General features: G+C 40.5%; 1 protein-coding gene across 7 annotated transcripts in view; it reads right to left on the reverse strand.

Annotated features, from left to right (window-relative positions):
- The window catches only part of SIPA1L1 (signal induced proliferation associated 1 like 1), a 381195-nt gene that overhangs the window by 66536 nt on the left and 293336 nt on the right, over positions 1 to 21323 (reverse strand). For all 7 annotated transcript variants that reach the window (XM_040226163.1, XM_040226162.1, XM_040226164.1 and 4 more), the window contains 4 exons: positions 18068 to 18171; positions 14795 to 14952; positions 4632 to 5205; positions 3740 to 4014 (listed from right to left, as the gene is read on the reverse strand). In XM_040226163.1, the coding sequence (XP_040082097.1) occupies positions 3740 to 4014; positions 4632 to 5205; positions 14795 to 14952; positions 18068 to 18171 (1111 nt within the window). The remainder of the gene's footprint in view (positions 1 to 3739; positions 4015 to 4631; positions 5206 to 14794; positions 14953 to 18067; positions 18172 to 21323) is intronic.

Genomic DNA, 21323 nt, shown 5'->3' on the forward strand with positions numbered 1-21323 from the left:
TAAGAGCATCACAACTGAATCCCCTATCTAGGTATTTCTCATCTTGCCACAAGAATGACTGCTCGAGTCAGCAGTCACGGATACCAAGACATACAGCTGGTTATACACTCCCACTGGTGAGGGACAGGGTGGGGGGGTCCCTCCAGTAGTGCTACATCTCACCCCCTGGGGGGAGCCTTCCAGTGAAGTCCACAGCTAAATCCCAAACCTGTTTCTGCCAGGACTGCTTCCATCATGCAATCACCCTAGTTGCCCACGCTCACTCTGCAGTTACTAAACCTCTGCAACCCTTATTCTGCTCACGGTTTCAATGGAAATGAGGCTGCCATGACGACTTAAAAAAAAATCCAGTACATAGTAGGGCCTCAGGAATTTTGCTTTACTTTCCCTGTCCCATCTTCTTTTTAATACACTTTCCTATGGGAGAAATCATGGAGGGTCTGCTTATTTCCTGAGGACAGGGAGAAGAGTTGGACTTTATAGGTGTTGCTGAAGCCCCATTTTATTGTTGTTAAACTGGCCTTTTCATTAAAAAACACTTAGCCTTTCTAAAACTAGTGATGCCTCCAAGTGAGCATACATGGATGTTGGTGATTACATACAATCCCCACGCTAGAGCCTGGGCCCTGTGACCCTCGGGTCCAGGGCACCCTGAGAAACACGCAGCTGGGAAGGGAAGGCAGCGTGCTTCCAGGAGGCCTGCTCTTCCTGGCCCCGGAGCGGCAGCACAAGCTGACAGGGGGGAGAGTGACTAGTCAAAGAGCAGAGTAATTAGCTGCGAGCAAAACAGTCGTGGGAGTGTGAAGCGCGGAGGAGAGGGGGAAAAAGTGACAGAAGAGCGTTGTCTTATTTTGCTGAAAACTGTAGCAAGGTGTTAATGCTTCAGCTGTTCCTTTGAAGTTGTCTCTAAGGGAGGGAAGGGGTGAGCGGGCTTCTGGTCCTCCGGAGGCATGCAGGGCATCATTTCAGACTCACCTAGGTCAGTCGTGGCGTCTCAGGTGGAAACTCTAGGGAAAGGGCCAGAGCAGTGCACTATCAGCCCCCCATCCCACACCTTCCCACGCCTAGGCAGGTTCCTAACACTCTTCTGTCCCATCACTGCCAGCTCCACGGCTACTAGAGGATGACAGTGACGCTCCAGAAGCCGTAAGGGGAGATGAGCGAAAATACAGCTCATCCACAAAGGCTGTGCTGGAGCTGGTTGGCCTTGGTTTGCAGGATCAGACTCTGAGCATCGATCCTGGGTGTGCATTCAAGGGTGACACACTGGTCGCCTGAAATCAGCCACAGTGGGAATATCTGCACCGTGGGAATCAGCAAATACTACAAACCAAGGTTCTTTCGCCCAGAAAGCTAGTTCACCAGCATATCCCTGCTTCCACTGGTACACAGGGAAAGGATTTCTGTCCCAAGCATACAAAGCTAAGAGTCTGGATTCTCAAGTTAGACCTGGACTTGCCAGATGAGGCTGGGGAGTTACAAGCCTTTCTGACTGTGGGTTTCCTTTAACTAGGAGTAATACTAATACTATTATTTCACAGGGTTGTTACATGGATTAAATTTGCTAATCCATATAAAGTGCCTTTTTCTAGGGCCTGGCATATTAAAGTAATAACTCAGCAAATATTACTTGTTTTCACCAATACACCACAGCAAATATATCTAGTCTAGTATTTTGCTGTAGACAAACCACCTCCTGTCATGGACCCATCTTTCTACGCCCAGACTTGTGGCTCAGACGGACCCATCTTTCTAGTAACTACTATTCACAGTCCAATGTCAGTAATATTGCCATTCCATCCCATTTCCTCTCACATACACATCTATTTCCCTCTCCCCATGAACTGAAGAGCCTAGAAACACAGGGAAAGACCCCTGAGCAGACAGATGGCGTCTGACGATCAACAGGCTTCCTTTTGAGTAGATCAGTCCTTAGACCAGCCTCTGTAACTCTGTATTGTGTATACCTAAGGCTGTCAAGTTACATGAAAAGTGAAAGTCGCTCAGTCGTGTCTGACTCTTTGTGACCCCATGAACTATTTAGTCCTTGGAATTCTCCAGGCCAGAATACTAGAGTGGGTAGCTGTTCCTTTCTCCAGGGGATCATCCCAACCCAGGTCTCCTGCATTGCAGATGGATTCCTTACCAACGGAACCACCAGGGAAGCCCAAGAATACTGGAGTAGGTAGCCTATCACACCTCCAGCGAATCTTTCCAACCCAGGAATTGAACTGGGGTCTCCTGCATTATAGGTGGATTCTTTACCAGCTGAGCTACCAGGGAAGTCCAGGCAAGTTACATAGCTTGGTTTTCTCCAGTTTATAAGTGCCTGTTTAGACACATAGACTATTAAGTAGACAATTCACAGGAGAGACTATGGGATGGAAGACAGGCCAAAGAAAGAGGAAGAGGATCACAGAGCACTTGGAGAGTGCTGCAAGGACCTGGTTGCCTTTCCGATCGCACTCAAGAGTCATTCTTGAATTACAGTTAAGCAAAATACTTAACATTAATACTATTGGAAATAAAGGTAGTTTCAGAATAAACCCTCCCTGCCCTCGAAGTAGCTAAAACAAAAAGTTCTGGATAAAATTTTGGTTTCCAGGGAAATCTAGTCATCAGAAAGGGAGCAATTCTTAAAACTATGAAAGAAGGGGATTTTCACCACATTCTGACATCAGCATATCCACCTAGGAGGTTAAGCAGTACTAACCACTACCCTGAGCACAGTCTGGTCTGTAACACTTGGTCTGAAGAACTGAAGTACACCGATACTGCCATTGCTGCTTACTTTTTAAAGGGCACAAATAACCCATCCTAACTGTTTACACATTCTACCATCTGACATTCATGAATCAGGTGCAGGACTGGTCATGTTTTGGGGGGGAAAAATAACATAAGAATATTGTCTTGGCCTTAGGAAGCCTAAGCATTAATTGCCAAAGCTTAAGAGAAACTCTTAGAAAATAATGTGTTTAAACCAAATTAACGGATTGGAAAAAAAAAAAAACCTAGCAAAAATAGCATGTGCATGCTCAACGGAGAAAAGAAACAGTTGATTAAATCTGTTCCATCAGGAAATCTCCCCAGAGACAGAGAAATTAAATTTTCAACAGTGCTACAGGCTTGGCAGAAGCTGGGAGGGGCGGGGAGCTCCCGGGCTCCCCTTCGTAAAGTTGGGGAACCACACTGCCCCGGCATCACGAGCAGGACTAGCTTGTCTGAAGCCGACTTCTGACACGTGCAGATGCACTTAAGAAAAAGCTCGGAAGTCACATTCAGCCCTCCAGGCTGAGACAGCAGGGGTCAGAAACGGTACTTCGAGAGTTCTGGACAGCAACTGGCTACAAATGGGAGAGGCAGGAAAATCAGGGTCACGGAACACAGAAGAAACGCGCTTGACAGTTTGTCATGCTGAGTGTCTCTTAACATCAAACATTCCATGTTTCCCAGCTACTGGTGCAAGATATTTAAAGGGGATATTTACCAGACTTCTCTGTCTGTGACAGTGACTTTATATACCCAGAGGTGTAAATCCTGGGAATGGTCCAAGCTGGTGATTCTTTCCAGCTGCTGTTGCCACATGCTTCAAGGGAGCTGTGTCCTGAGCCAGACCTTCCGTGGAGGGAACTTTCAGCATCGCCTGTAACCGAGCGCTCTTCACACGGCCCCCTACACTCCCACCCAGTTGGGGAATGTTCTCCATGGTACATCAATGGCTCTCGACTCTCAGACCTACCTCCGCGGGGTGCAGTCATCATGGGGGGGGATGATGACGACCTTCACTGTGACTGATGTTCTCAGGAGGTCGATCATCTGCTCGTGGCTCAGAGTGGCCACGGCCACCTTGCAGATCTCCACCAGCCGGCTGCCCTGCCTCAGCCCTGCCTGCCAGGCATAGCCGTAGGGCTCCACATCTGCCACGATGCCCTCATAGTTGACGTGGAAGCCGAGCTGTCCCAGCCCATTCCTTCGCAGAGTCATCTCCACCGATTCACAGCCTTTTGACACGAACTAGACAAAGACACAAAAGACATCACAGTCTGATGAACCCACTAGGGTCTTAAGTGGTATGCGTGGCCAGCCAGGGTTATTTCTGAACACCCTAATGGCAGCTGAAGAGCAGGCTGGTTATTTTGCCTTCACTAATCTCTATTCATTAGGCCCAAAGGAACACACTTGTTGTGTCCAAAGAACTCAATGGCTTCTCTGAAGTTACAAGGAAACCTCTAACAGAGACCTACAGGGAGCTGGCAGTGAAGAAAAATGGGTGTTCTGCTGTTCATTTTGCCCTTAAGACATTCAAAGCAGCAGATACTCAATCCAACAACTGTTTTCACCAGCTGAAGCAGACTGGCTGGGCTACATCATCAGTCACCACGGCAATGGGATCAGGTCACATGCAAATGAGTTTCCAACAAAGATGCACAGTTAGTGTGTCTTCCCCCACTTGTTCTGCTACTTGTCCAGCTGAAAAAAATGATGGGAAGCGAGCGTGACATAAACTCTGGGTTCCTTCCCACCATGAAAGGAGTTTTCAGAGGACCTAATGAAACAGGACGGGCTTCTGTAACTTGGCTCTCGCCTGCTTGGAAAGCCTGATGAAAGGGAAGTGGAAGAAAAACACTGACCTGAAGCCTTTTGACAATCTCTTTGATGTCATCATTGTTAACAAAACTCTCCACGGACACACATTCGCCTCGCTCGTAGAAGATTTTGAGGCTGGCGTCGGTGGAAGTCCACCCTATCACATCTCTGCAGGAACAGTTGAAAACCACACTCTTTGTTTCCTGCTCGATGAGGACGATGAACTCACTGGAGACCCCGAGGAGGCAGTCTATTTCCATCGCCTTGTTGTAGTCCTTGGCCCGGACGGCCCACACGATGGCTCCCATGCTACTGAGCTCAGCTCCTGGGTATGGCTTGGACTTTTCCTTCTTTTTGGAGGCCAGAGAGATGAACGGAAACTTGCCGGAGGGGTCGATGGGGGTGTTGGTGACATTCTTTTCTGCCAGGTCTTTCAGGTACTCCTGGCGGGTCCGCGTAGCCATGGCCCGGAACTTTTCCGACTTATGAGCAGCATTTTCGGCATTGATCACTTTGGCCAAAAGGAAGTCCCTGAACACATTTGACTTAGGGAAGGTGACCCCTTTCGGGATGGGAGGTCCAAAAGAAGGCACATCTCTGGACCTGGTGACAGCCACACTAAAGAGACGAAGATCAGTGAGAAAGAGGCTGGTCAATATTTCTCAGACTCACAGCAGGAGAATAAAATACACTTTCTCAACGACAAAGATATCTTTCAAAAGGAAAATAACTGTCGTCTTCCCACAAGAAACAACACACACTTCTGCTTAACATGAGCATACTTTTCCATTCAATCATATTTAGGACTTAGGAAACAACATTTTTTTCTAGGTCAAGATACCCAAAACCTTAAGGTAAAAACTTTCATTACCAGGTAGTAAATCAACCATAACTCCATGAAAAAAAAGATTTAACTGTAATATTCTTTACAAGAGACAGCATTTAAAATGCTTAGTGATTATTCCCAAGTGGGGAGGGGTGGTTACTATAAACACCTTTCAGAACAAGTATAGGTTTTATAGGGCTTCCCCGGTGGCTCAGTGGTAAAGAATCCACCTGGTAAGGCACAAGACACGGGTTGGATCCCTGGGTTGGGAAGATCCCCTGGAGAAAGAAATGGCAACCCATTCCAGTATTCTTGCCTGGGAAAACCCACGGACATAGAGGCCTGGTGGGCTACAGTCCACGGGGTCAAAAAAGAGTCAGATATGACTTAGTGACACAGATTCTGTAGGAACACAAATGCACTCCCCATTTTAGACAGGACGACCACAGAAGTCATCTTCTAATGCAAATATCCAAAGATATGTATACAAAGAAGAGGAATGGATTAAAAAAAAATTAAACATTTTTTCCTATGTGTCAGGACTTAAGCAACCAGATCAAAAAGCATGAGTTTATTTTTTTAAATTCTCTTTTATTAAACTGCTTTGGCTGCACCAAATAGCTTGCTGGATCTTAGTTCCCCAAGCAGGAACTGAACCTGGGCCTCAGCAGTGAAAGTGCCAACCACTGGACCACCAAGGAATTCTCCCAAAAGCATAATTTTAAAATGAAACTTGAAATTTGGATAATAGAAAGGGATTATAATTTTTATGCGGTAATACCAACAGTGCTTTACAATCATATTTTTAAATGAAGCTATACTTTGGTCTAAATTCTCTACTTTTGGTATTTGATTCTGACAATTCGTAAGGAAAATATGTTCCTTTCCCCATTCCTTTAAGTAAGAATGAGTTAAGAAAGCCTGTTCCAGTCACTTCCTTTGCATCTATATTGTAAAATTGGGTGCAAGACAAGGATCTACAAGTATCTATACTAATTTATTACTTTTAATCGCAAAAGGAAAAAGGCTTAAGTTTTTTCTAAAACAACAACAGGAATTAAATGAAAGTGGGGGTGGTTGTGTGTTTTATATCATATTTCAAGATCTCCTTCCAGGACCTGAGCAAAGTTTGAGAGGACTGGAAATGATGATTCTAACAGATCAAACATCCTCTTTTCAAATTATCCAATTATTTAAAAGTGAATCAATTATGCAATTGTACTAAGAATACAAAATCTGTTTCTCTAGAATCCTCACAATTGAAAGGACATAATCAAAGAGCATGCAACTTTCAAATTAAACTTGCACAATTTTTTTCTTTATTTCAAGGGCTTGCTTGAAGATACTTGGCTTTGCTTTTCCAAAAATGATTATTGCTTGTGAAAGCAGGATAAATAAATAAAAATCAGCATCCTCAGGAGACAAATTATATATTTTGTCAGACTATGCCACAAGATGGCCTATTTCTGAAAATGGCTTTTTACAAATTTATTAAAAAAAAAAAAAAGACTACCTAGTTCATTTCACGACAAAGAAAGGTGGCAGGCAACATTCCATTCTCTAACTGGAGATGAGAATTCACAGAAACCTCCATCTGCACGATAGCTAATTACATCAGTATTAGAAAGGCAGTTTTTCCTGTCTAATGTGAACTGTCTGGCTTGAATGCTGACAGCTGTATAATTTTAATTTGATCTTTCTTTTTTTTTCCAAGTCAAGCAGATGATGCTAAAATCCAGATTCACTTGCTTTTCTAAGAGGAATCCCAGAAGGACCCAGAAGTACTTAATATCTTTCCTTTTTAAATGGACAATTTCTTCTCTTGCTAATTTCATATCATTATTCTCAAGAAACAGCAGAGATTTTACTTTAAACAAGGAGAGAAAAATGCTTAGCAGAAGGTGTTGATATGGGCACCATCCATCCACTTGCCCCTTAAATTCACCGGTTATCTAATAGATCTATTTATTAGCTAATAGAATGTTAGACAAACATTTATTGAAAACCCTCCAATAATTAGAAGACTCAAGAATGAACTATGAGGGAAGAAACCTGAACCCTTAACATATAATTATCAGTGATTCATCACGGTAGGGAGGTAAATGATACAGACACTAAAATCAGCTTTGCATCATTAGAAATAGAATCCTTACAGAAGATGAGGAAGATGATACCCTAGAATGCTCTTTTCAAACAAAGGGCTTTATGTTGGGTAAATCTAACTTTCAAGGCTTTCTACAAGGTTAAAAGCTCATTAATTTAGATGCCACCAATTCTGAACTCTTGATAATAAGGTCTGTTTTAAGCTCAGTAGAAAGAATTTTTTTTTTTTTTGCCTTCATAAGAAAAGAAGCCTTTCTAGAATTTCAGTGTACTATATATAGATACTTGAGATGAATTAATTATAAATGGCTTTTGCTATTTTAAAAAGCACATTCCAAAGAGCTACTTGGCCATACTTAGCCTAGTATGCAATACTGTATCTCTTGAGAAATAATACATTCTTTAAAATCATAGCCATGCCTTACATGCTCAGCACTGTCAAGGACTAGGAGGGTTATCTACTCAAGTGGGTTATCTGGATGACAGACAGATCAAAAGCTGAAAGGGTTATGGAAAGTTAGCAGTGGGTGGGGGGAGGATACTTAAGCAAAGTCAGGGTTCCTCAAACTCTTGTCAACAGAATCTTGAGTTTCATCTTAACACTCATCTTGATTTTACATTCCACTGAAGAATGTATCTATATTCATTTTAACACAAAAATCTGTTCTGTTTCCCTCATCCTGAAGCCACTGAGGGACCAGGAAGGTGTTTTCTTTCACTCTGTCGTTTGACACATCCCTGAACCTCCGTTTGAACAGCTGGTACACATTCTTCACTTCTCCAGGAAACAGCCTCGGAGAAGTACAACAATTTTTCCAGAGCTTGTTAGAGTAAGCCAGGATGGGAATCTGAGCTTCTGGATAACCGGCAGTGTGACAAGACCACATTTACTCCCTGGGGCTATGTTTTTAAATTTCCCACTCTTGAGGCACTTGAGAAAGGGACCATCTACAAGAGTCACACAGCCAAAGAGATCACCATTAGGCCGCTGCCAGTGGGCCTGGGCCTTTGCTGGCATCAAAGACCTTGGATGAAGTCGCAAGCTGATACATGGGAATGTTGCAGAGACATCTAAACAGAGGTCTCAATCAAACAGTGAGAAGAGTAAGACTTCTGAAGCACCATGGCAACAGCAATTAAGAATGACATTTAAAAGGAAGGGGACTTAGCATCAAAACTGTCGAGTTTAGAAGCTCAGATCAGACTGCCAACTTGGGGAGCTTTCCAAGAAAGCAGACCCTGGCAAAGGACAGGAAAGATGAGCAGCAGAACAAATGGGTACCCACCGTCCCCTCCCTGGGGGAATCTCTACTGCTAACAGTCTTCAATCACCAACACCTGACTATATGCCAGGACCAAGGGCGGATGTCACAGGCTCAGTCTTCCAGAAGCTCAAAGCCTGGTGTGGGGCTACCTCTGCTGGGCTGAGCACTCTCCTGGAGAGAGTTCGGCATGCTACTGGAACACTCAGGAAAGATACTTTATCCAGTCCTGGGAGGTCAGGGGAGCCTTCCCAGAGAAAAGAGCAGGCATTCCCGGATGAAGGTGGGCCAGGGTGTGTGTGAGAAGAGGCACTCTTGCCCAGAGAGTGGCATGTACAGAGAGAAAGGGCTGTTAAGTAGCCCATGATGGGGAGGTGGGGGGTGGGAATGGCAGGACTGGGAGAGGGGCCAGTGGACGCTGAGGGATAAGAGAGACCAGACCTGAAGGACTCCATGTGGCAGGCTATGCCAGGGAGTCTCAACACTGCCTAAATGGTTTTCAGCACCAAGAGTGACATTTTCGGAATCTTGTCATAGAAAGGTCAGCCATACGGGATAAGAAGGATGCTGATTAATGATGGCTGGGAATAGACTTTCTGAAAGAATCTCACCACTTGACCCACTTTGATTTTTCTTTTGAGACGCAGTTGATTTTTCAACTGTGAGACACACAGTTGAAGCTTGCATATTTATTTATTTTTATTCCAGAGAAGGAAAGAAGGAAGGTATGGTCATTTAATGTGCATATACCATACTTCCCTGCCTATACCAGATACTTAGGGGATTTTTAGGTAGGGGTCAAGCAGTCTTCTACTGCTCAAGCAGTCTTCTACTGCACAGAAAGGGAAATTTAAGATCTGAGATGTTTAACAGTCTGGTCTGGTTCAAAGTGCTTTCTGCACTACATCATACTAACTCATTTCAACATTTACTACATCTTAACCACTGAATATGGAAATCTTCCTAAGAGGAATAATATATATATATCTACTTCCTAAACATAGCTCCTGACCACAATTTAACATCTGTTTTGAAGATGAGTATTTATTAAAACTACTTATTACAACACTAGTTTTAAAGTTAACAGTAATTCTTTAATTTCATCAAAAAGCAACTTTCAACTGTTAAAGATGTTCTAAAATTTTTAAACAGTCTGCCTGAAATGGATCCAAATAAGGCTCATACATTGCAATTAATTAATCTTAAACTTTTGAATTCTGTTAACGCTCCTCTACTTTTCTCACTTCACCTCCCCTTTATTTCTTGCAATGTATTTGTTGAAGAAACTGGGCTATGTGTTCCAGAGTTGTCCAGAGCCTGAATTTTCCTGAATAAAAACATGTCCTATGGTCTTTTATATTTCTTGCAACTTGGCTTCTCTAGATCAGATTCACATTCAATTTTGGAAAGAGGGATAAGACTGATTCCTAGAGGGGGTTGTGTTCTTCCATTATGAGACACACATTTGTCTCTTTTTATGATATTTGCAACCTTTGATGATCAATGCCTAGATCCATCCATTCATTAGCTGTTTAAAAAAATGATCGTAAAATTTCTGCACTGTGTTTTTATAAATTGAGGCCCTTGGGGTGAATGGCGTACATTTGGTTGTTTGGTCCCAAGTCAAATGACCTTGGATTGCTATGCTTATTAAATCTGTACATTAAACATGACTCATTTTTCTGTATCTCCCTTATCAGTCATCACTTATTGATGCTTTCAGTACATCCTTGCCACTAAATGGTTCATCTTTCTGATTTGTTGCTTCTAATCTATTCTGTCAACTGAAATCAGACAATTAAGCTCTTTGTAATGACACAAGTAAAATAATAGAGACCAGAGGGCTTTCTTATCAGGTATGAGGATAAGCTTTAGTGCTCAGACTTAGTGATTAACTTGAGTTCTTAGCTATGTCTACTATTCAAGGTTAACTAGACTCTGGAATTAACTTGGATTAGTCAGTTTTTCCTGTATAAACAGTCTATTATAATTCCCAGGGTGGTATAGCGCACATTATTTCAGAATCTCATTTCCATGTTCACTCTAGGGACTTTTTTTCCCCCCTCTCTGCTCTCCTGTTGAATCCTAGAGCCTAGAATACTGCCTAGCATATTTTGATTAGGGCTGCAAAGAACTAGTGAAAAAATAAATGAGTAACAATAAACTCTAAATTTTACATTTTTGTATATAAATTACTTTGCATGTTGACAATGAGTAAGTTTTCCTAAAAGTCTATTTATATACTGTTGTCTGAAGCCCTAGAATCCTAGGGCCTCTACAGCCCACTAATCTCTCCAACAACACAGCCTTCTCACCGTACTTACCAGTGTCCTTCCTGTGCTTATGTGTCCATCTGTACCGCTATCCACACCCTGACTCACAGAATTATTTCTAATTTGCCACTGAATTCCACCATCTGTGCTACACAACATACACGGAATCCTATTTTCCCGGCTAAACGTCCTTTGTGTCCTTAGCCTGTATTGACCCCACAATTCTCTACACAATTACAGCAAGACACTCCTTCGAGGAACTAACTGTCCACACTCTGGGCACCAAGTAGATGTCAGTAAATAAACGTTGAGGGTTCACAGTGGAGAAAGCTGGCAACAAGAGGCTGTAAATGAGGAAAAGCATTTGAATATTCTAAGTACATCTCTTACAGATAAAATTAAAAGTAGATTTAAATAAAATTTGTATAAATTAAATGTATCTTCAACCCTTCCTACCAGAGTATCCCTAATGAAAGAGGTCTATGAATTCATATCCCTAGTAGTTTTGGGGAGGGACTGGGGTATGAGAAAACCCCACATGTATGAAAACTCTTTGAAGATCCACATTTTATCTTAAAATTGGTACAAATTTTCCATTCTACTTCCTAATACGTTTTCATGAGAAAATAAACCTTCACATCCTTTTCCCAAGCATTAAAGACTACAAGCGAGGTACCCTAGTTATTGTGGGCCTATAAACATCTGGCATCACCACATACTCCAGGAAACATGTCGACCTGAATTTGAGAAGGACTGAGAAAAACCCAGGTACCTAAAGTTTTTTACAGGAAAAGATCACTACTATAGTTCCAAAATTCACAGTGTACTGGGTCTTCAAGCAAGCTTGGCAACTAGGGAATTCCAGACTAGCCCATGTCTTGTGAGCTGGGGTGTCCAGGGTCCTGCTGCAAAGGCATTGAGCATCACAAGGTAGGCTAAGAATATGCGGTCTCCAGGTAAGAGATTAAAAATGAGAGAGAGAAAAAAAACAGCAAGCAAAAATCATGATTCTCAGGCTGGGGAGGAGAGTTTGAAAAGAATAAAATAGATATCACCTCCTCCACCAGTCAAGTACTGAAGAAGGCTCAGACATCTTCCCTCCTTATACCAGTGTATTTAGACTCGCACTGGACACACTTCAGTGGCTATGAAGCCCTGAAAATGTGGCTGGTATAGTTAAGGAGTATTAAATCATATTAAATTTTAAAAACCGTCACTTGATTCAGTTTTCCAAAAGTCTTTTAAAAGTATGTTTGGAATAAGCTATCATGAATGTACTTTTCCAACTGCAAATTTTATGAAATCTAAATACATATTATTTCCAATGAAAATCGAGCATCCTAACTGAGGTGAGCTGTAAGTCAAAAATGCACTCGAGATTTGTCTTGGTCCAAAAATATGTAAGATTTCTCAATAATTTTTAAAATTTAAAAATTATATGTTGAAATTATAATATTTGGATATCACAGGTAAATAATATATATTATTGGGTCAAAATACAGTCCATGGGGCCGCAAAGAGTTGGACACGACTGAGGGACTTTCGCTTTACATTGGGCAAAAACCTACTGTTAAAATTAATTTTACCTATTTCTTGTTACTTTAAAAAATATGGCTATTGGAAAATACAAAATGAATATGTGACTTGCACTATATTTCTACTGGACAGCAATTCACTAAGACAAAGACCTTTAAAAGAAGAATCTCTTTTTAAAAGAAAGTACATAGCTTTCCATTCCCCAAACATCCTAGAGATGATTCAAAACAGGATTTAGCTTTCTGTCCACAAAGTTGTATGAAATCCTTTGCAGGAATCCAATACACAGCACGTTTCCATCGCTTGGGTATAGTTTCTAAACTCGGTTATCCATCCCAATTACAGTCAAATGTTCTACATTAATTCTTTCCTTCTACACTTAACTAGCATAGCTTTTGGAGACCATATTCTTGCTAAGGGGCTTTAGATGTAGGCTTCCTTTGCTTCAATTTCTACCCACTGAGTCTAAGAAACTACAGACCTCCTTGGTTTGGGGTTTTCACATAGACTCGGCATCTGAGAAATTCTGGAACAGCCTGCAGGTTGGTAGCAGGGGCAGCAAAGACCCTATTTCACATGGCATGGAGTGAGGCAGCAGGGTAGAGTGGCTAAGAGACAAAACTCTACAATCAGACTTGGTGCATTCAAACCTACACTCTGCCCAGTACCAGCTGACTTCAGGCAAGTTACCTATTCCCATGCGCTCAAGTTTTCTCATGTGAAAATGGGGATTAAAACAGTACCCACCTCATGAAAGTGCTAAGTCGCTCAGTCATGTCCGACTCTGTGTGACCCCGTGGACTGTAGCCCACCAGGCTCCTCTGTCCATGTGATTTCCCAGACAAGAATACCGGAGTGGTTTGCTATTTCCTCCTCCAGGGAATCCTCTCGACCCAGGGATTGAACCTGGGTCTACCACATGGCAGGTAGACTCTTCACAATCTGAGCCACCAGGGAAGCCACCTCATAGATTTTAAAAACTGAATGAGGTAATAATACAAATAAGATACCTAAACTAGAGCTGGGCTTATAACGGGGGCTCATCATAGTTACATAGTAGAATAGGGAGGGATGATGGCAGTCAGTAGAAGTAACCTTGACTTGTTCTGTTCCCTGAACTTGCTTGTTCTCCTATAATTAACCTGCCTTACCCCTAGGATTAGACAGTTGTAGATTTCACAACAAACCAATTAGCAGCCTAGGTTGGCCACTTTCTGTATAGATGGCTACATTAAGTAAAAAAGAACTATTCAAAATTAACAAAGCCTTGTCTCCCAAATTTCAGGGATGCAAAACTACAATAAACTTTCATATTCTAAAAGGACAGATTCCTCTTAGGACATCTTACTCATGCTAGAACATCCTCAAAACATCTTCTTGGCATGACACTCATGTCACTCCAGCATCACAGGTTCTTACTCTCTTCAACACTAATCCCCTCCAGGATTCCTGCAGAGGCCACTGCAGGTAGATCTTGAATTCTGTAACTCATGAGACTACATCAGTGAGGGACATGGAAACAATTCCACCAAACACTTAACAAAGCCTCTAAGACTGAAGTCAGAAATGTTACAGTGAATCAAGTCAGCCTGAAGCAAAGGTTTGGGTTTTTTTAAATAATAGCAATAATTAAAAAAAAAATTAAACTTCTCTTCCCTACTTATTTGGTTTTCCTTGTGGCTCAGCTGGTAAAGAATCTGCCTGCAAAGTGGAAGACCTGGGTTCGATCCCTGGGTTGGGAAGACACCGTGGAGAAGGGAAAGGCTACCCACTCCAGTATTCTGGCCTGGAGAATTCCATGGACTGAACAGTCCACAGTCCATGGGGGTGCAAAGAGCTGGACATGACTGAGCGACTTTCACTTTCACTATTCCCTACTTCTTATGATCATTCTTCTCTGCTTCTGCCATAGCAAAAGCAAAATATAATTAGCAGTATGAGTAATTAGCTGATAACCAGATGGTGTGGATGAAGGACACCACCTAAGGAGGAGGTGCGAATGGAAACAGCAGGTGTCTAACCAACGTGTCTAGGGAATGTCAGTGCCACCAGGTCACGTCATCCTGTGAATTTGGCCATCCGCATGGACAGTTTAAAGGCAGAAATAAATAGCGATAGACTTCCCATTGCCACTTCCGAAGAGCTGGAGGGGGGCCTTCGATGTGACCACCCGCCAACGCCCATCCAGCCCCCTCTGGAGCCATTACCTGTAACAGACACTGTCAGTGCAGGGGTTGTGAACCCTGACAATGACGAAAACATGCTGAAAGTGGGATCGGATGTTTTTCGGGCTGAATGGCTGTGCTCCCGGCTCTTGGAAAACAATTGTTACAATATCATTTCCAATGTGCCGCTTCCGTAGGAGCTAAAAGAAAACATAAGCAAACAACACAAATGACGAAGGTCTGCTTTTTCCTCTTCAATTCCCTTCTGTAATTGTATTTAAAACATTCATATTAGGCAAGGAAATCTACACAGCTATTGTCAATATTTTAGCATGTCTTATCATCTCCTCCAAGGAAGACTATAGAAATGAATATTCAGAAATTTGCATAAAATACATAGTCCATTCAAATAGATCTAACCAATCTCTAGCATATTACGCCAAGTCCTAGGTCTCCAAATCCTCAGTTTCCATAACAACAGTTTTGTTCCATTTTTGTATAAGAAAGAAACTTGCCACGGGGAAGATTTTTTTAAAAGATGAGAATGGCTGAAGTAATTACAACACAGTTTATGTTCTGATTCAATTAGCTTCATTTAAAGAAACAGGGCTAAGATGTTTTCTGATAATACTGTTTGTGGCACAAGCCGAGGATGCAGAAATAAATAATATTCTAACAGTTCTAACAGTTTTATAGCAGGTTAAATTTCAGGTTTAAATAACTGTTTTAATTACAGTGAATGCTGCTTAAGACCACCTTCTGTTTCACATTAAAAGGTGTTCAGGGAAGGTGGCTTTCAATTTCAGACCCTCCGAATGAATCATCCCAGGTCAGTGCCTCTCTGGGAGGGGTCCTTAAGCAGGTTAGCTCAATCATGTGAAGAAAAACTGAACAAAATTTGTATTATTCGTATTTATTACACGGAAGCTCCTACCAGGAGGAGAATAGCTAAACACGGCCTTTACCTAAACTATTCATTAGAGAAAAACTTATATTTATACATCTTAAAGAAAAATTTCTCCAGTGACTTTAACTTATACAGATGACATACCAGTAAAATCAATGATCAAGTATTGGCTGTCGGCCAATACTGGAGAAACAACAGCATTTGATTAGGGTTGAGAATTGGGAGTCAGGAAGTTTGTGAAATGTACTTTTAACCTTAGGAATTTTAAAGCATCCCAAATTATCTTTTAATGAGGCTGTTTACTTCATTTCTAAACATGCTATATTATCAGATGTGACATAAATAAAGGCTACTTCCTATTGACTGCTAAATAAAATATACCCGTTATCAAAGATTATTAATCTATTCAGGATCTTGAACACATCTAACTCAAATATGATCTACCTATGTATATGTCATTCTTACATGGAGGTCATTGCTTTTTGATGTACTGTCATCCTTCCTTCAAAATATGGCTTGATATGTTATCTTACTTACTAAACGACCCACACAGAAATAAATCCATCGATCCATCTTCCAATATATATAATGAAAAAAAAGACAAGGTTTATAAATCAATACCTGCAAAAAGATTTTAAGACACATTCTTTCTGGTTTTTCTAACCATAATGTAATCTATGTATATTACAATAAATTCTTTAACTAGAGAATTAAAATTTCTTAATATGCAGAATACCAATTATTTCTTTCATTCTGATTTAGGATCATAATACTTTTGTTTTGACTAGACCCCAAATTGAATCATTTAGATGGCTGTCCACTTAAATGCCCACTAACAGCTCAGCACTTTAACTTAAATAGGTTTATAAATAGCTGGATATAAACAACTGCATCTTGTTACTGATTGTTTTACCCCTCCTCCCCCACGTTACTTTTCTCTGCTGAACATTGGTTAGTCCCTAAGTCCTGTCCGACTCTGCGACCCCATGGACTGTAGCCCTCTAGGCTCCTCTGTCTGTGAGATTTTCCAGACAAGAATATCGGAGTGCTAGTTCCTTTTCCAGGGGATCTTCCTGACCCACGGATGGAACGTTTATCTCCTGCATTGGCAGGTGGATTCTTCACCACTGAGCCACTTAGGAAACCCTTTTTCATTGAGTAATCAGGTAGAATAAGGCTTCATCTTCCCTTTAAAGATCATTTGCTAATGTTTTTAAAATCTCTCTACTGTCTGGTCAGAATGAGTTTAGTATATTTTTCTTAGCACGGTATTTTCCTCTAAGAAATCTAGAATTTGGAATGCGCATAGAACAGTCAACAAACTCCAGATCAGGGAATTTATCTTAAAATAGGTTTATTTCAGATTTATAGCTGACTTACTGCTTTGTTTCCTACTCTTGATTACTTTGGGAATCAAGAGAGGTAAGATTTTGTTATTGACATGTGTGATGTAATCAAATTTATGTGACAACGTGTTAGATTTGATCCCTGTTTTGTTAAATTCTATGAAAGAGGATGTGATTCATTCTGCAGCTGGCCTGTGTTCTGTTAGTACAACAATTGACAATAATAAAATCTATGTCCGTTTGAAGGTCAGAAGTGATTTAAGACTGCTGTGTTTATAAGAGCTATTGAAAGTAGAGTCTATTAGTTCTCTGGGTCTTTTAAGTTTCAATTTGGTATCATTTGTTTTAAAACATTTTAAAAACCAACTACCACCACATACTCTTTAAAACAATACTGCCAGTTTCCATCTTGCTCTGTAACCATCTGCCATTTCTTAGTTTTCACATTTTATCATCTCACTGACTACATTTTAGTAATAGGCATTGTGCTTTTAGATCTTTTCCAAAGAAATCTATATATGAGGTACACAAATCCAATTGTTACTTGTGCTGTTCCCTGAAGGATATGTTTAAAAAAAAGAAAAACAAAAACCACTTCTCTGAGATCCCACTGACATTTATTTTGAATTTTTCTCCAAGTAAGTAGAAGAAACCTCCTTTGAAATCTGAAATGAAACGTCAGTACTTTCCTGCCTTGTACACTGGCCTCTTGAGATGAAACTTCACCTACTCATACGTGTTCTCTGTAACCCTGCAGAGTCATCTAATCACCATGACTTCAACTTGCTCTTTTCAGATTTCAGGAAAACCTCAATCCTCCTGGGTGAAAAGCAAATGATTAATTCACAAAGCCATCCAGGTGGCTGTTAACCTAGAATTTGTGTCTCTTCATTTGTTTTCAGCTCATTTGCTATTACTTCCACACAAAGTACAAAGCTTCCTGCTGCTGTGACAGGTGGAACATTAAATTCTGGTTTAAGATTTTACAAACTTGCCACTTTGGCTTCTGGGGGAAATGAAACAAGGGTGAAAAAAAACACAGAAAACACAAGGATCTCTTACCTGTTGCTTGTTGTTAGGTGTGTATGGCAGCATGGTAGAAACATGAAACATGATCTCATAGTCTTTGTATGTTGTGTACAGAGAATGGGTTCCAGTGGAGTCAGCTACAGTAAAAAAAAAAAAAAAAAGAGAGAGAGAGACAATTGTAAGAATAGGAAAAAACAGCTCATTTAAGAGAGACATCTCAAAAGGGGGCTGGGGACAGAAAATGGTTTAGGATGAAAAGATCCTAGACAAGATCTGGTATAGGAGTTTTTATCCATTTTTTATACCTGACCCCCTTTGGCAGTCTAGTGAGGCCTATGGATTCCTTCTTAGACAAATATTTGTAAATGCATAGGTATAATAAAATATGGGCTTCCCAGGCGGGCTCAGTGGTAAAGAATCTGTCTGCCAACGCAGCAGACATGGGTTCGATGCCTGGGTGGGAAAGATTTCCTGGAGAAGGAAATGGCAACACACCCCAATATTCTTGCTGGCAAAATTCCAGGGACAGAGGAGCCTGGTGGGCTACTGTCCATAGGGTCACAAAAGAGTTGGACACATCTTAGCAACTAAACAACAACAAAGACAAAATACATAAATTTCAATAGAAATCAATGGATTAAAAAATACTGCTATCAAAATAATTTTAAAATGATGTAATAGCATAAGATTTCTGTAACAAGTTTTAGCAGTAAGTCTAATAAATACTATAATTTTGACCTAGTGAAGTGCATAAGCAGTATCTTGAGATACCTCCAACAACAATATGGTATGAAAATACCTATACTTTCAATTGGTAAAATCACAGGTGGAGCCTATACTGCTGTGATTTGTTGCCTAGATTCATAATTGAAGGTAATGCTAAATTTCAACTAGAGATCAGTGACATAAATATAAAATTATTTCTCACCCAAGTTCACAGACCCCTGAATTCTGCCCACAAACTTCAAGTTCAGGACCTCTTTTCCAATACTTCTGACTCAAGCAGGAGAACCATTGTTTTGCTCTTAACAAATAGATGGAAACTTAACAAGACTGTAACATAGAGTAACAAAGGTTTTATAGCAATGTCTAATAGTTTAAGACTGCGTGTGTCTGTGCTCACTTTCCTTATTAAAAAAAACAACCCTGACCTCCTTGACTGTTATCAAATCAATGCATCTGTAAACACTTGGAAACCAAAGAGAATTATTAACTGTCCAGTTGAAGGGAAGTCTCTTTAGCCTTAAAGGACCTGGACTTACAGGCAAAATGAATGGAAGTGCATTCATTCTGGGTAAACTCAATCCTCCATCAACCATATTGTTGAGGAGCATTTTAGAGAATGATGCAGCAAGTCAAAGCCTCTGGCATATACCATAAAGCAGCAGTTCTCAAACTGGCGTGTACCTGGAGTCACCTGAGGTGCTGCTTAAAAGGCAGCCTCCCATCCCCCATGCCCAGAAATACTGCTCCGTAGGTGTGGGGCTGGGCAGAATGATCTATTTTAATAAATACCCTGAGGGGACTTTAACGCAGTAGCTGCACCGCCCTTAGGCACTGTTCCAAGAATAGACCATAACAGCAGTTTGCAGAGATTTGCTAAGATATTCTAGAGCCCTGAGTTTCAACCTTGAGCTTCTTAGAGGATCTTAATTTTGAAGAGGGCATAAAATGCCAACAGTTTTAAAATCAAGATAAATGTAGAATAAAGCAAGGTCTACTTTTGAAAAACTGCAAAAATAGGTACCAAAACGTAACTCCCCAAGAAAAATATCTTCTAAATGTTAATAACCACTACCACAAAAAACTACAAATTAACTACAATAAATCACTGACCAACTTAAGACAGGTCTTGAGTATGAAGAAGGTATCCATTGTTAAAGACTCTTGATATAAATAGCTCCAGAACTGATAGGCACATTTTACAACTTTCAAGTCAATGTGTCAACCTGACGAGTACTTATGTGTGTCTCAAATCAATTTTAAGCAAAATTAATGAACTAAAAAAAAAAAAGATTTTTTATTACATTTTGTTTTATATGTCTTTCTAATTCTAAAGGCATTACTGTCATGAAAGAAGAGTGAAGATGACCCTGAAGATAATTTGTTTCATATTTATTGTCCTTTCTCTCTTTCCTACACTTGGTGCATTTTATACAACAGATGCTATATGACCAGTCTTCTTCTGGGGAGCTTTGAAAATCCCAGCCTTGCTGATAATTTTAAACGGTTTGGAAGCCGTTTCAAAACTTTTAGTGAGGGAAACTAGGGTCAAAACAATGAAATTTTCTTCTCTGAGAAGAAAGGAATTCAAAAATCTTGAAATTACTATGTATACATCAGCATTGCTAAACTTTATCAGAGAAAATGGAAAATAAAGGTTTGTTATATTCTCTGAAGAATAAGGCATCGGAATTAAACAGAATGAAAAGGAAAGAAAATCATAGAAGATGATCATTGCGACAAAAATCTTTTTTCCTCTGGTTGAAAAGAATATGTAATGAGTAATTTCTAAAGGGAAAATATGCTTACAGAAGAGGGATAAAAAGAAGATAATGCTCCTTCATATGTGTATGGAGCTTTAAAAGTTAAAAAATAAATTAGGCATCTTATAGGTCATCTTGATAATCACGTGACTTGCCTCCAAATTATACTACCAGTGACTGGTGGGTATCCACTCATAAGGTCAGCCCTCTACACTAAGTCGTAGAAAGTAAAATTTCTAATATTCAAACTAGATGATAAGAAGGCACTGAGTAATTGAGGAATGATAAGAATATTTCTTTCAGCTGCTTTGAAAAGGTGTAGATAAGTGAGAATATCCTACAATAGGCACTTCTATTTAAAGATGGTATGTATAGGTTAATAAGTTTGTAGAAGCAGTTTCAGATATGGTTAATGTCATATTCATTCTTGACTTCTCTTGGTGAAAGTCTTTTGCTTTAAGGGGGATAAAACTTGGATGTTAAAGGTAGATGTGTACAAATCTGAATCAGGAAAAAGTAATTCGACTTTTACTTAATCACTTCCTGGTCACCAACAGATTTGAGCTGAGAAAAGCTAGATAAAGGAAAACAAGCCTAAGGAATTTGATTTTGTGCAAGTTCCTAGTTTTAAAATATTTATGACTACAAGGAGAAAATCAATCTCATGAACTAAATGCAGGCAGACTAAGAAAGTCAACAGAATGAAGAAAGCTTAAGCTCAGTTTGTGAAGGTCCTCGCCCCTGTAGAACACAAATAGTGCACAAGACGAAATCCCAGACAGGCAGTGGGACTGATCATCATT

This window comes from Oryx dammah, unplaced genomic scaffold (genome assembly GCF_014754425.2).
Source record: "Oryx dammah isolate SB20612 unplaced genomic scaffold, SCBI_Odam_1.1 HiC_scaffold_26, whole genome shotgun sequence".
NCBI classification, from domain to species: domain Eukaryota; kingdom Metazoa; phylum Chordata; class Mammalia; order Artiodactyla; family Bovidae; genus Oryx; species Oryx dammah.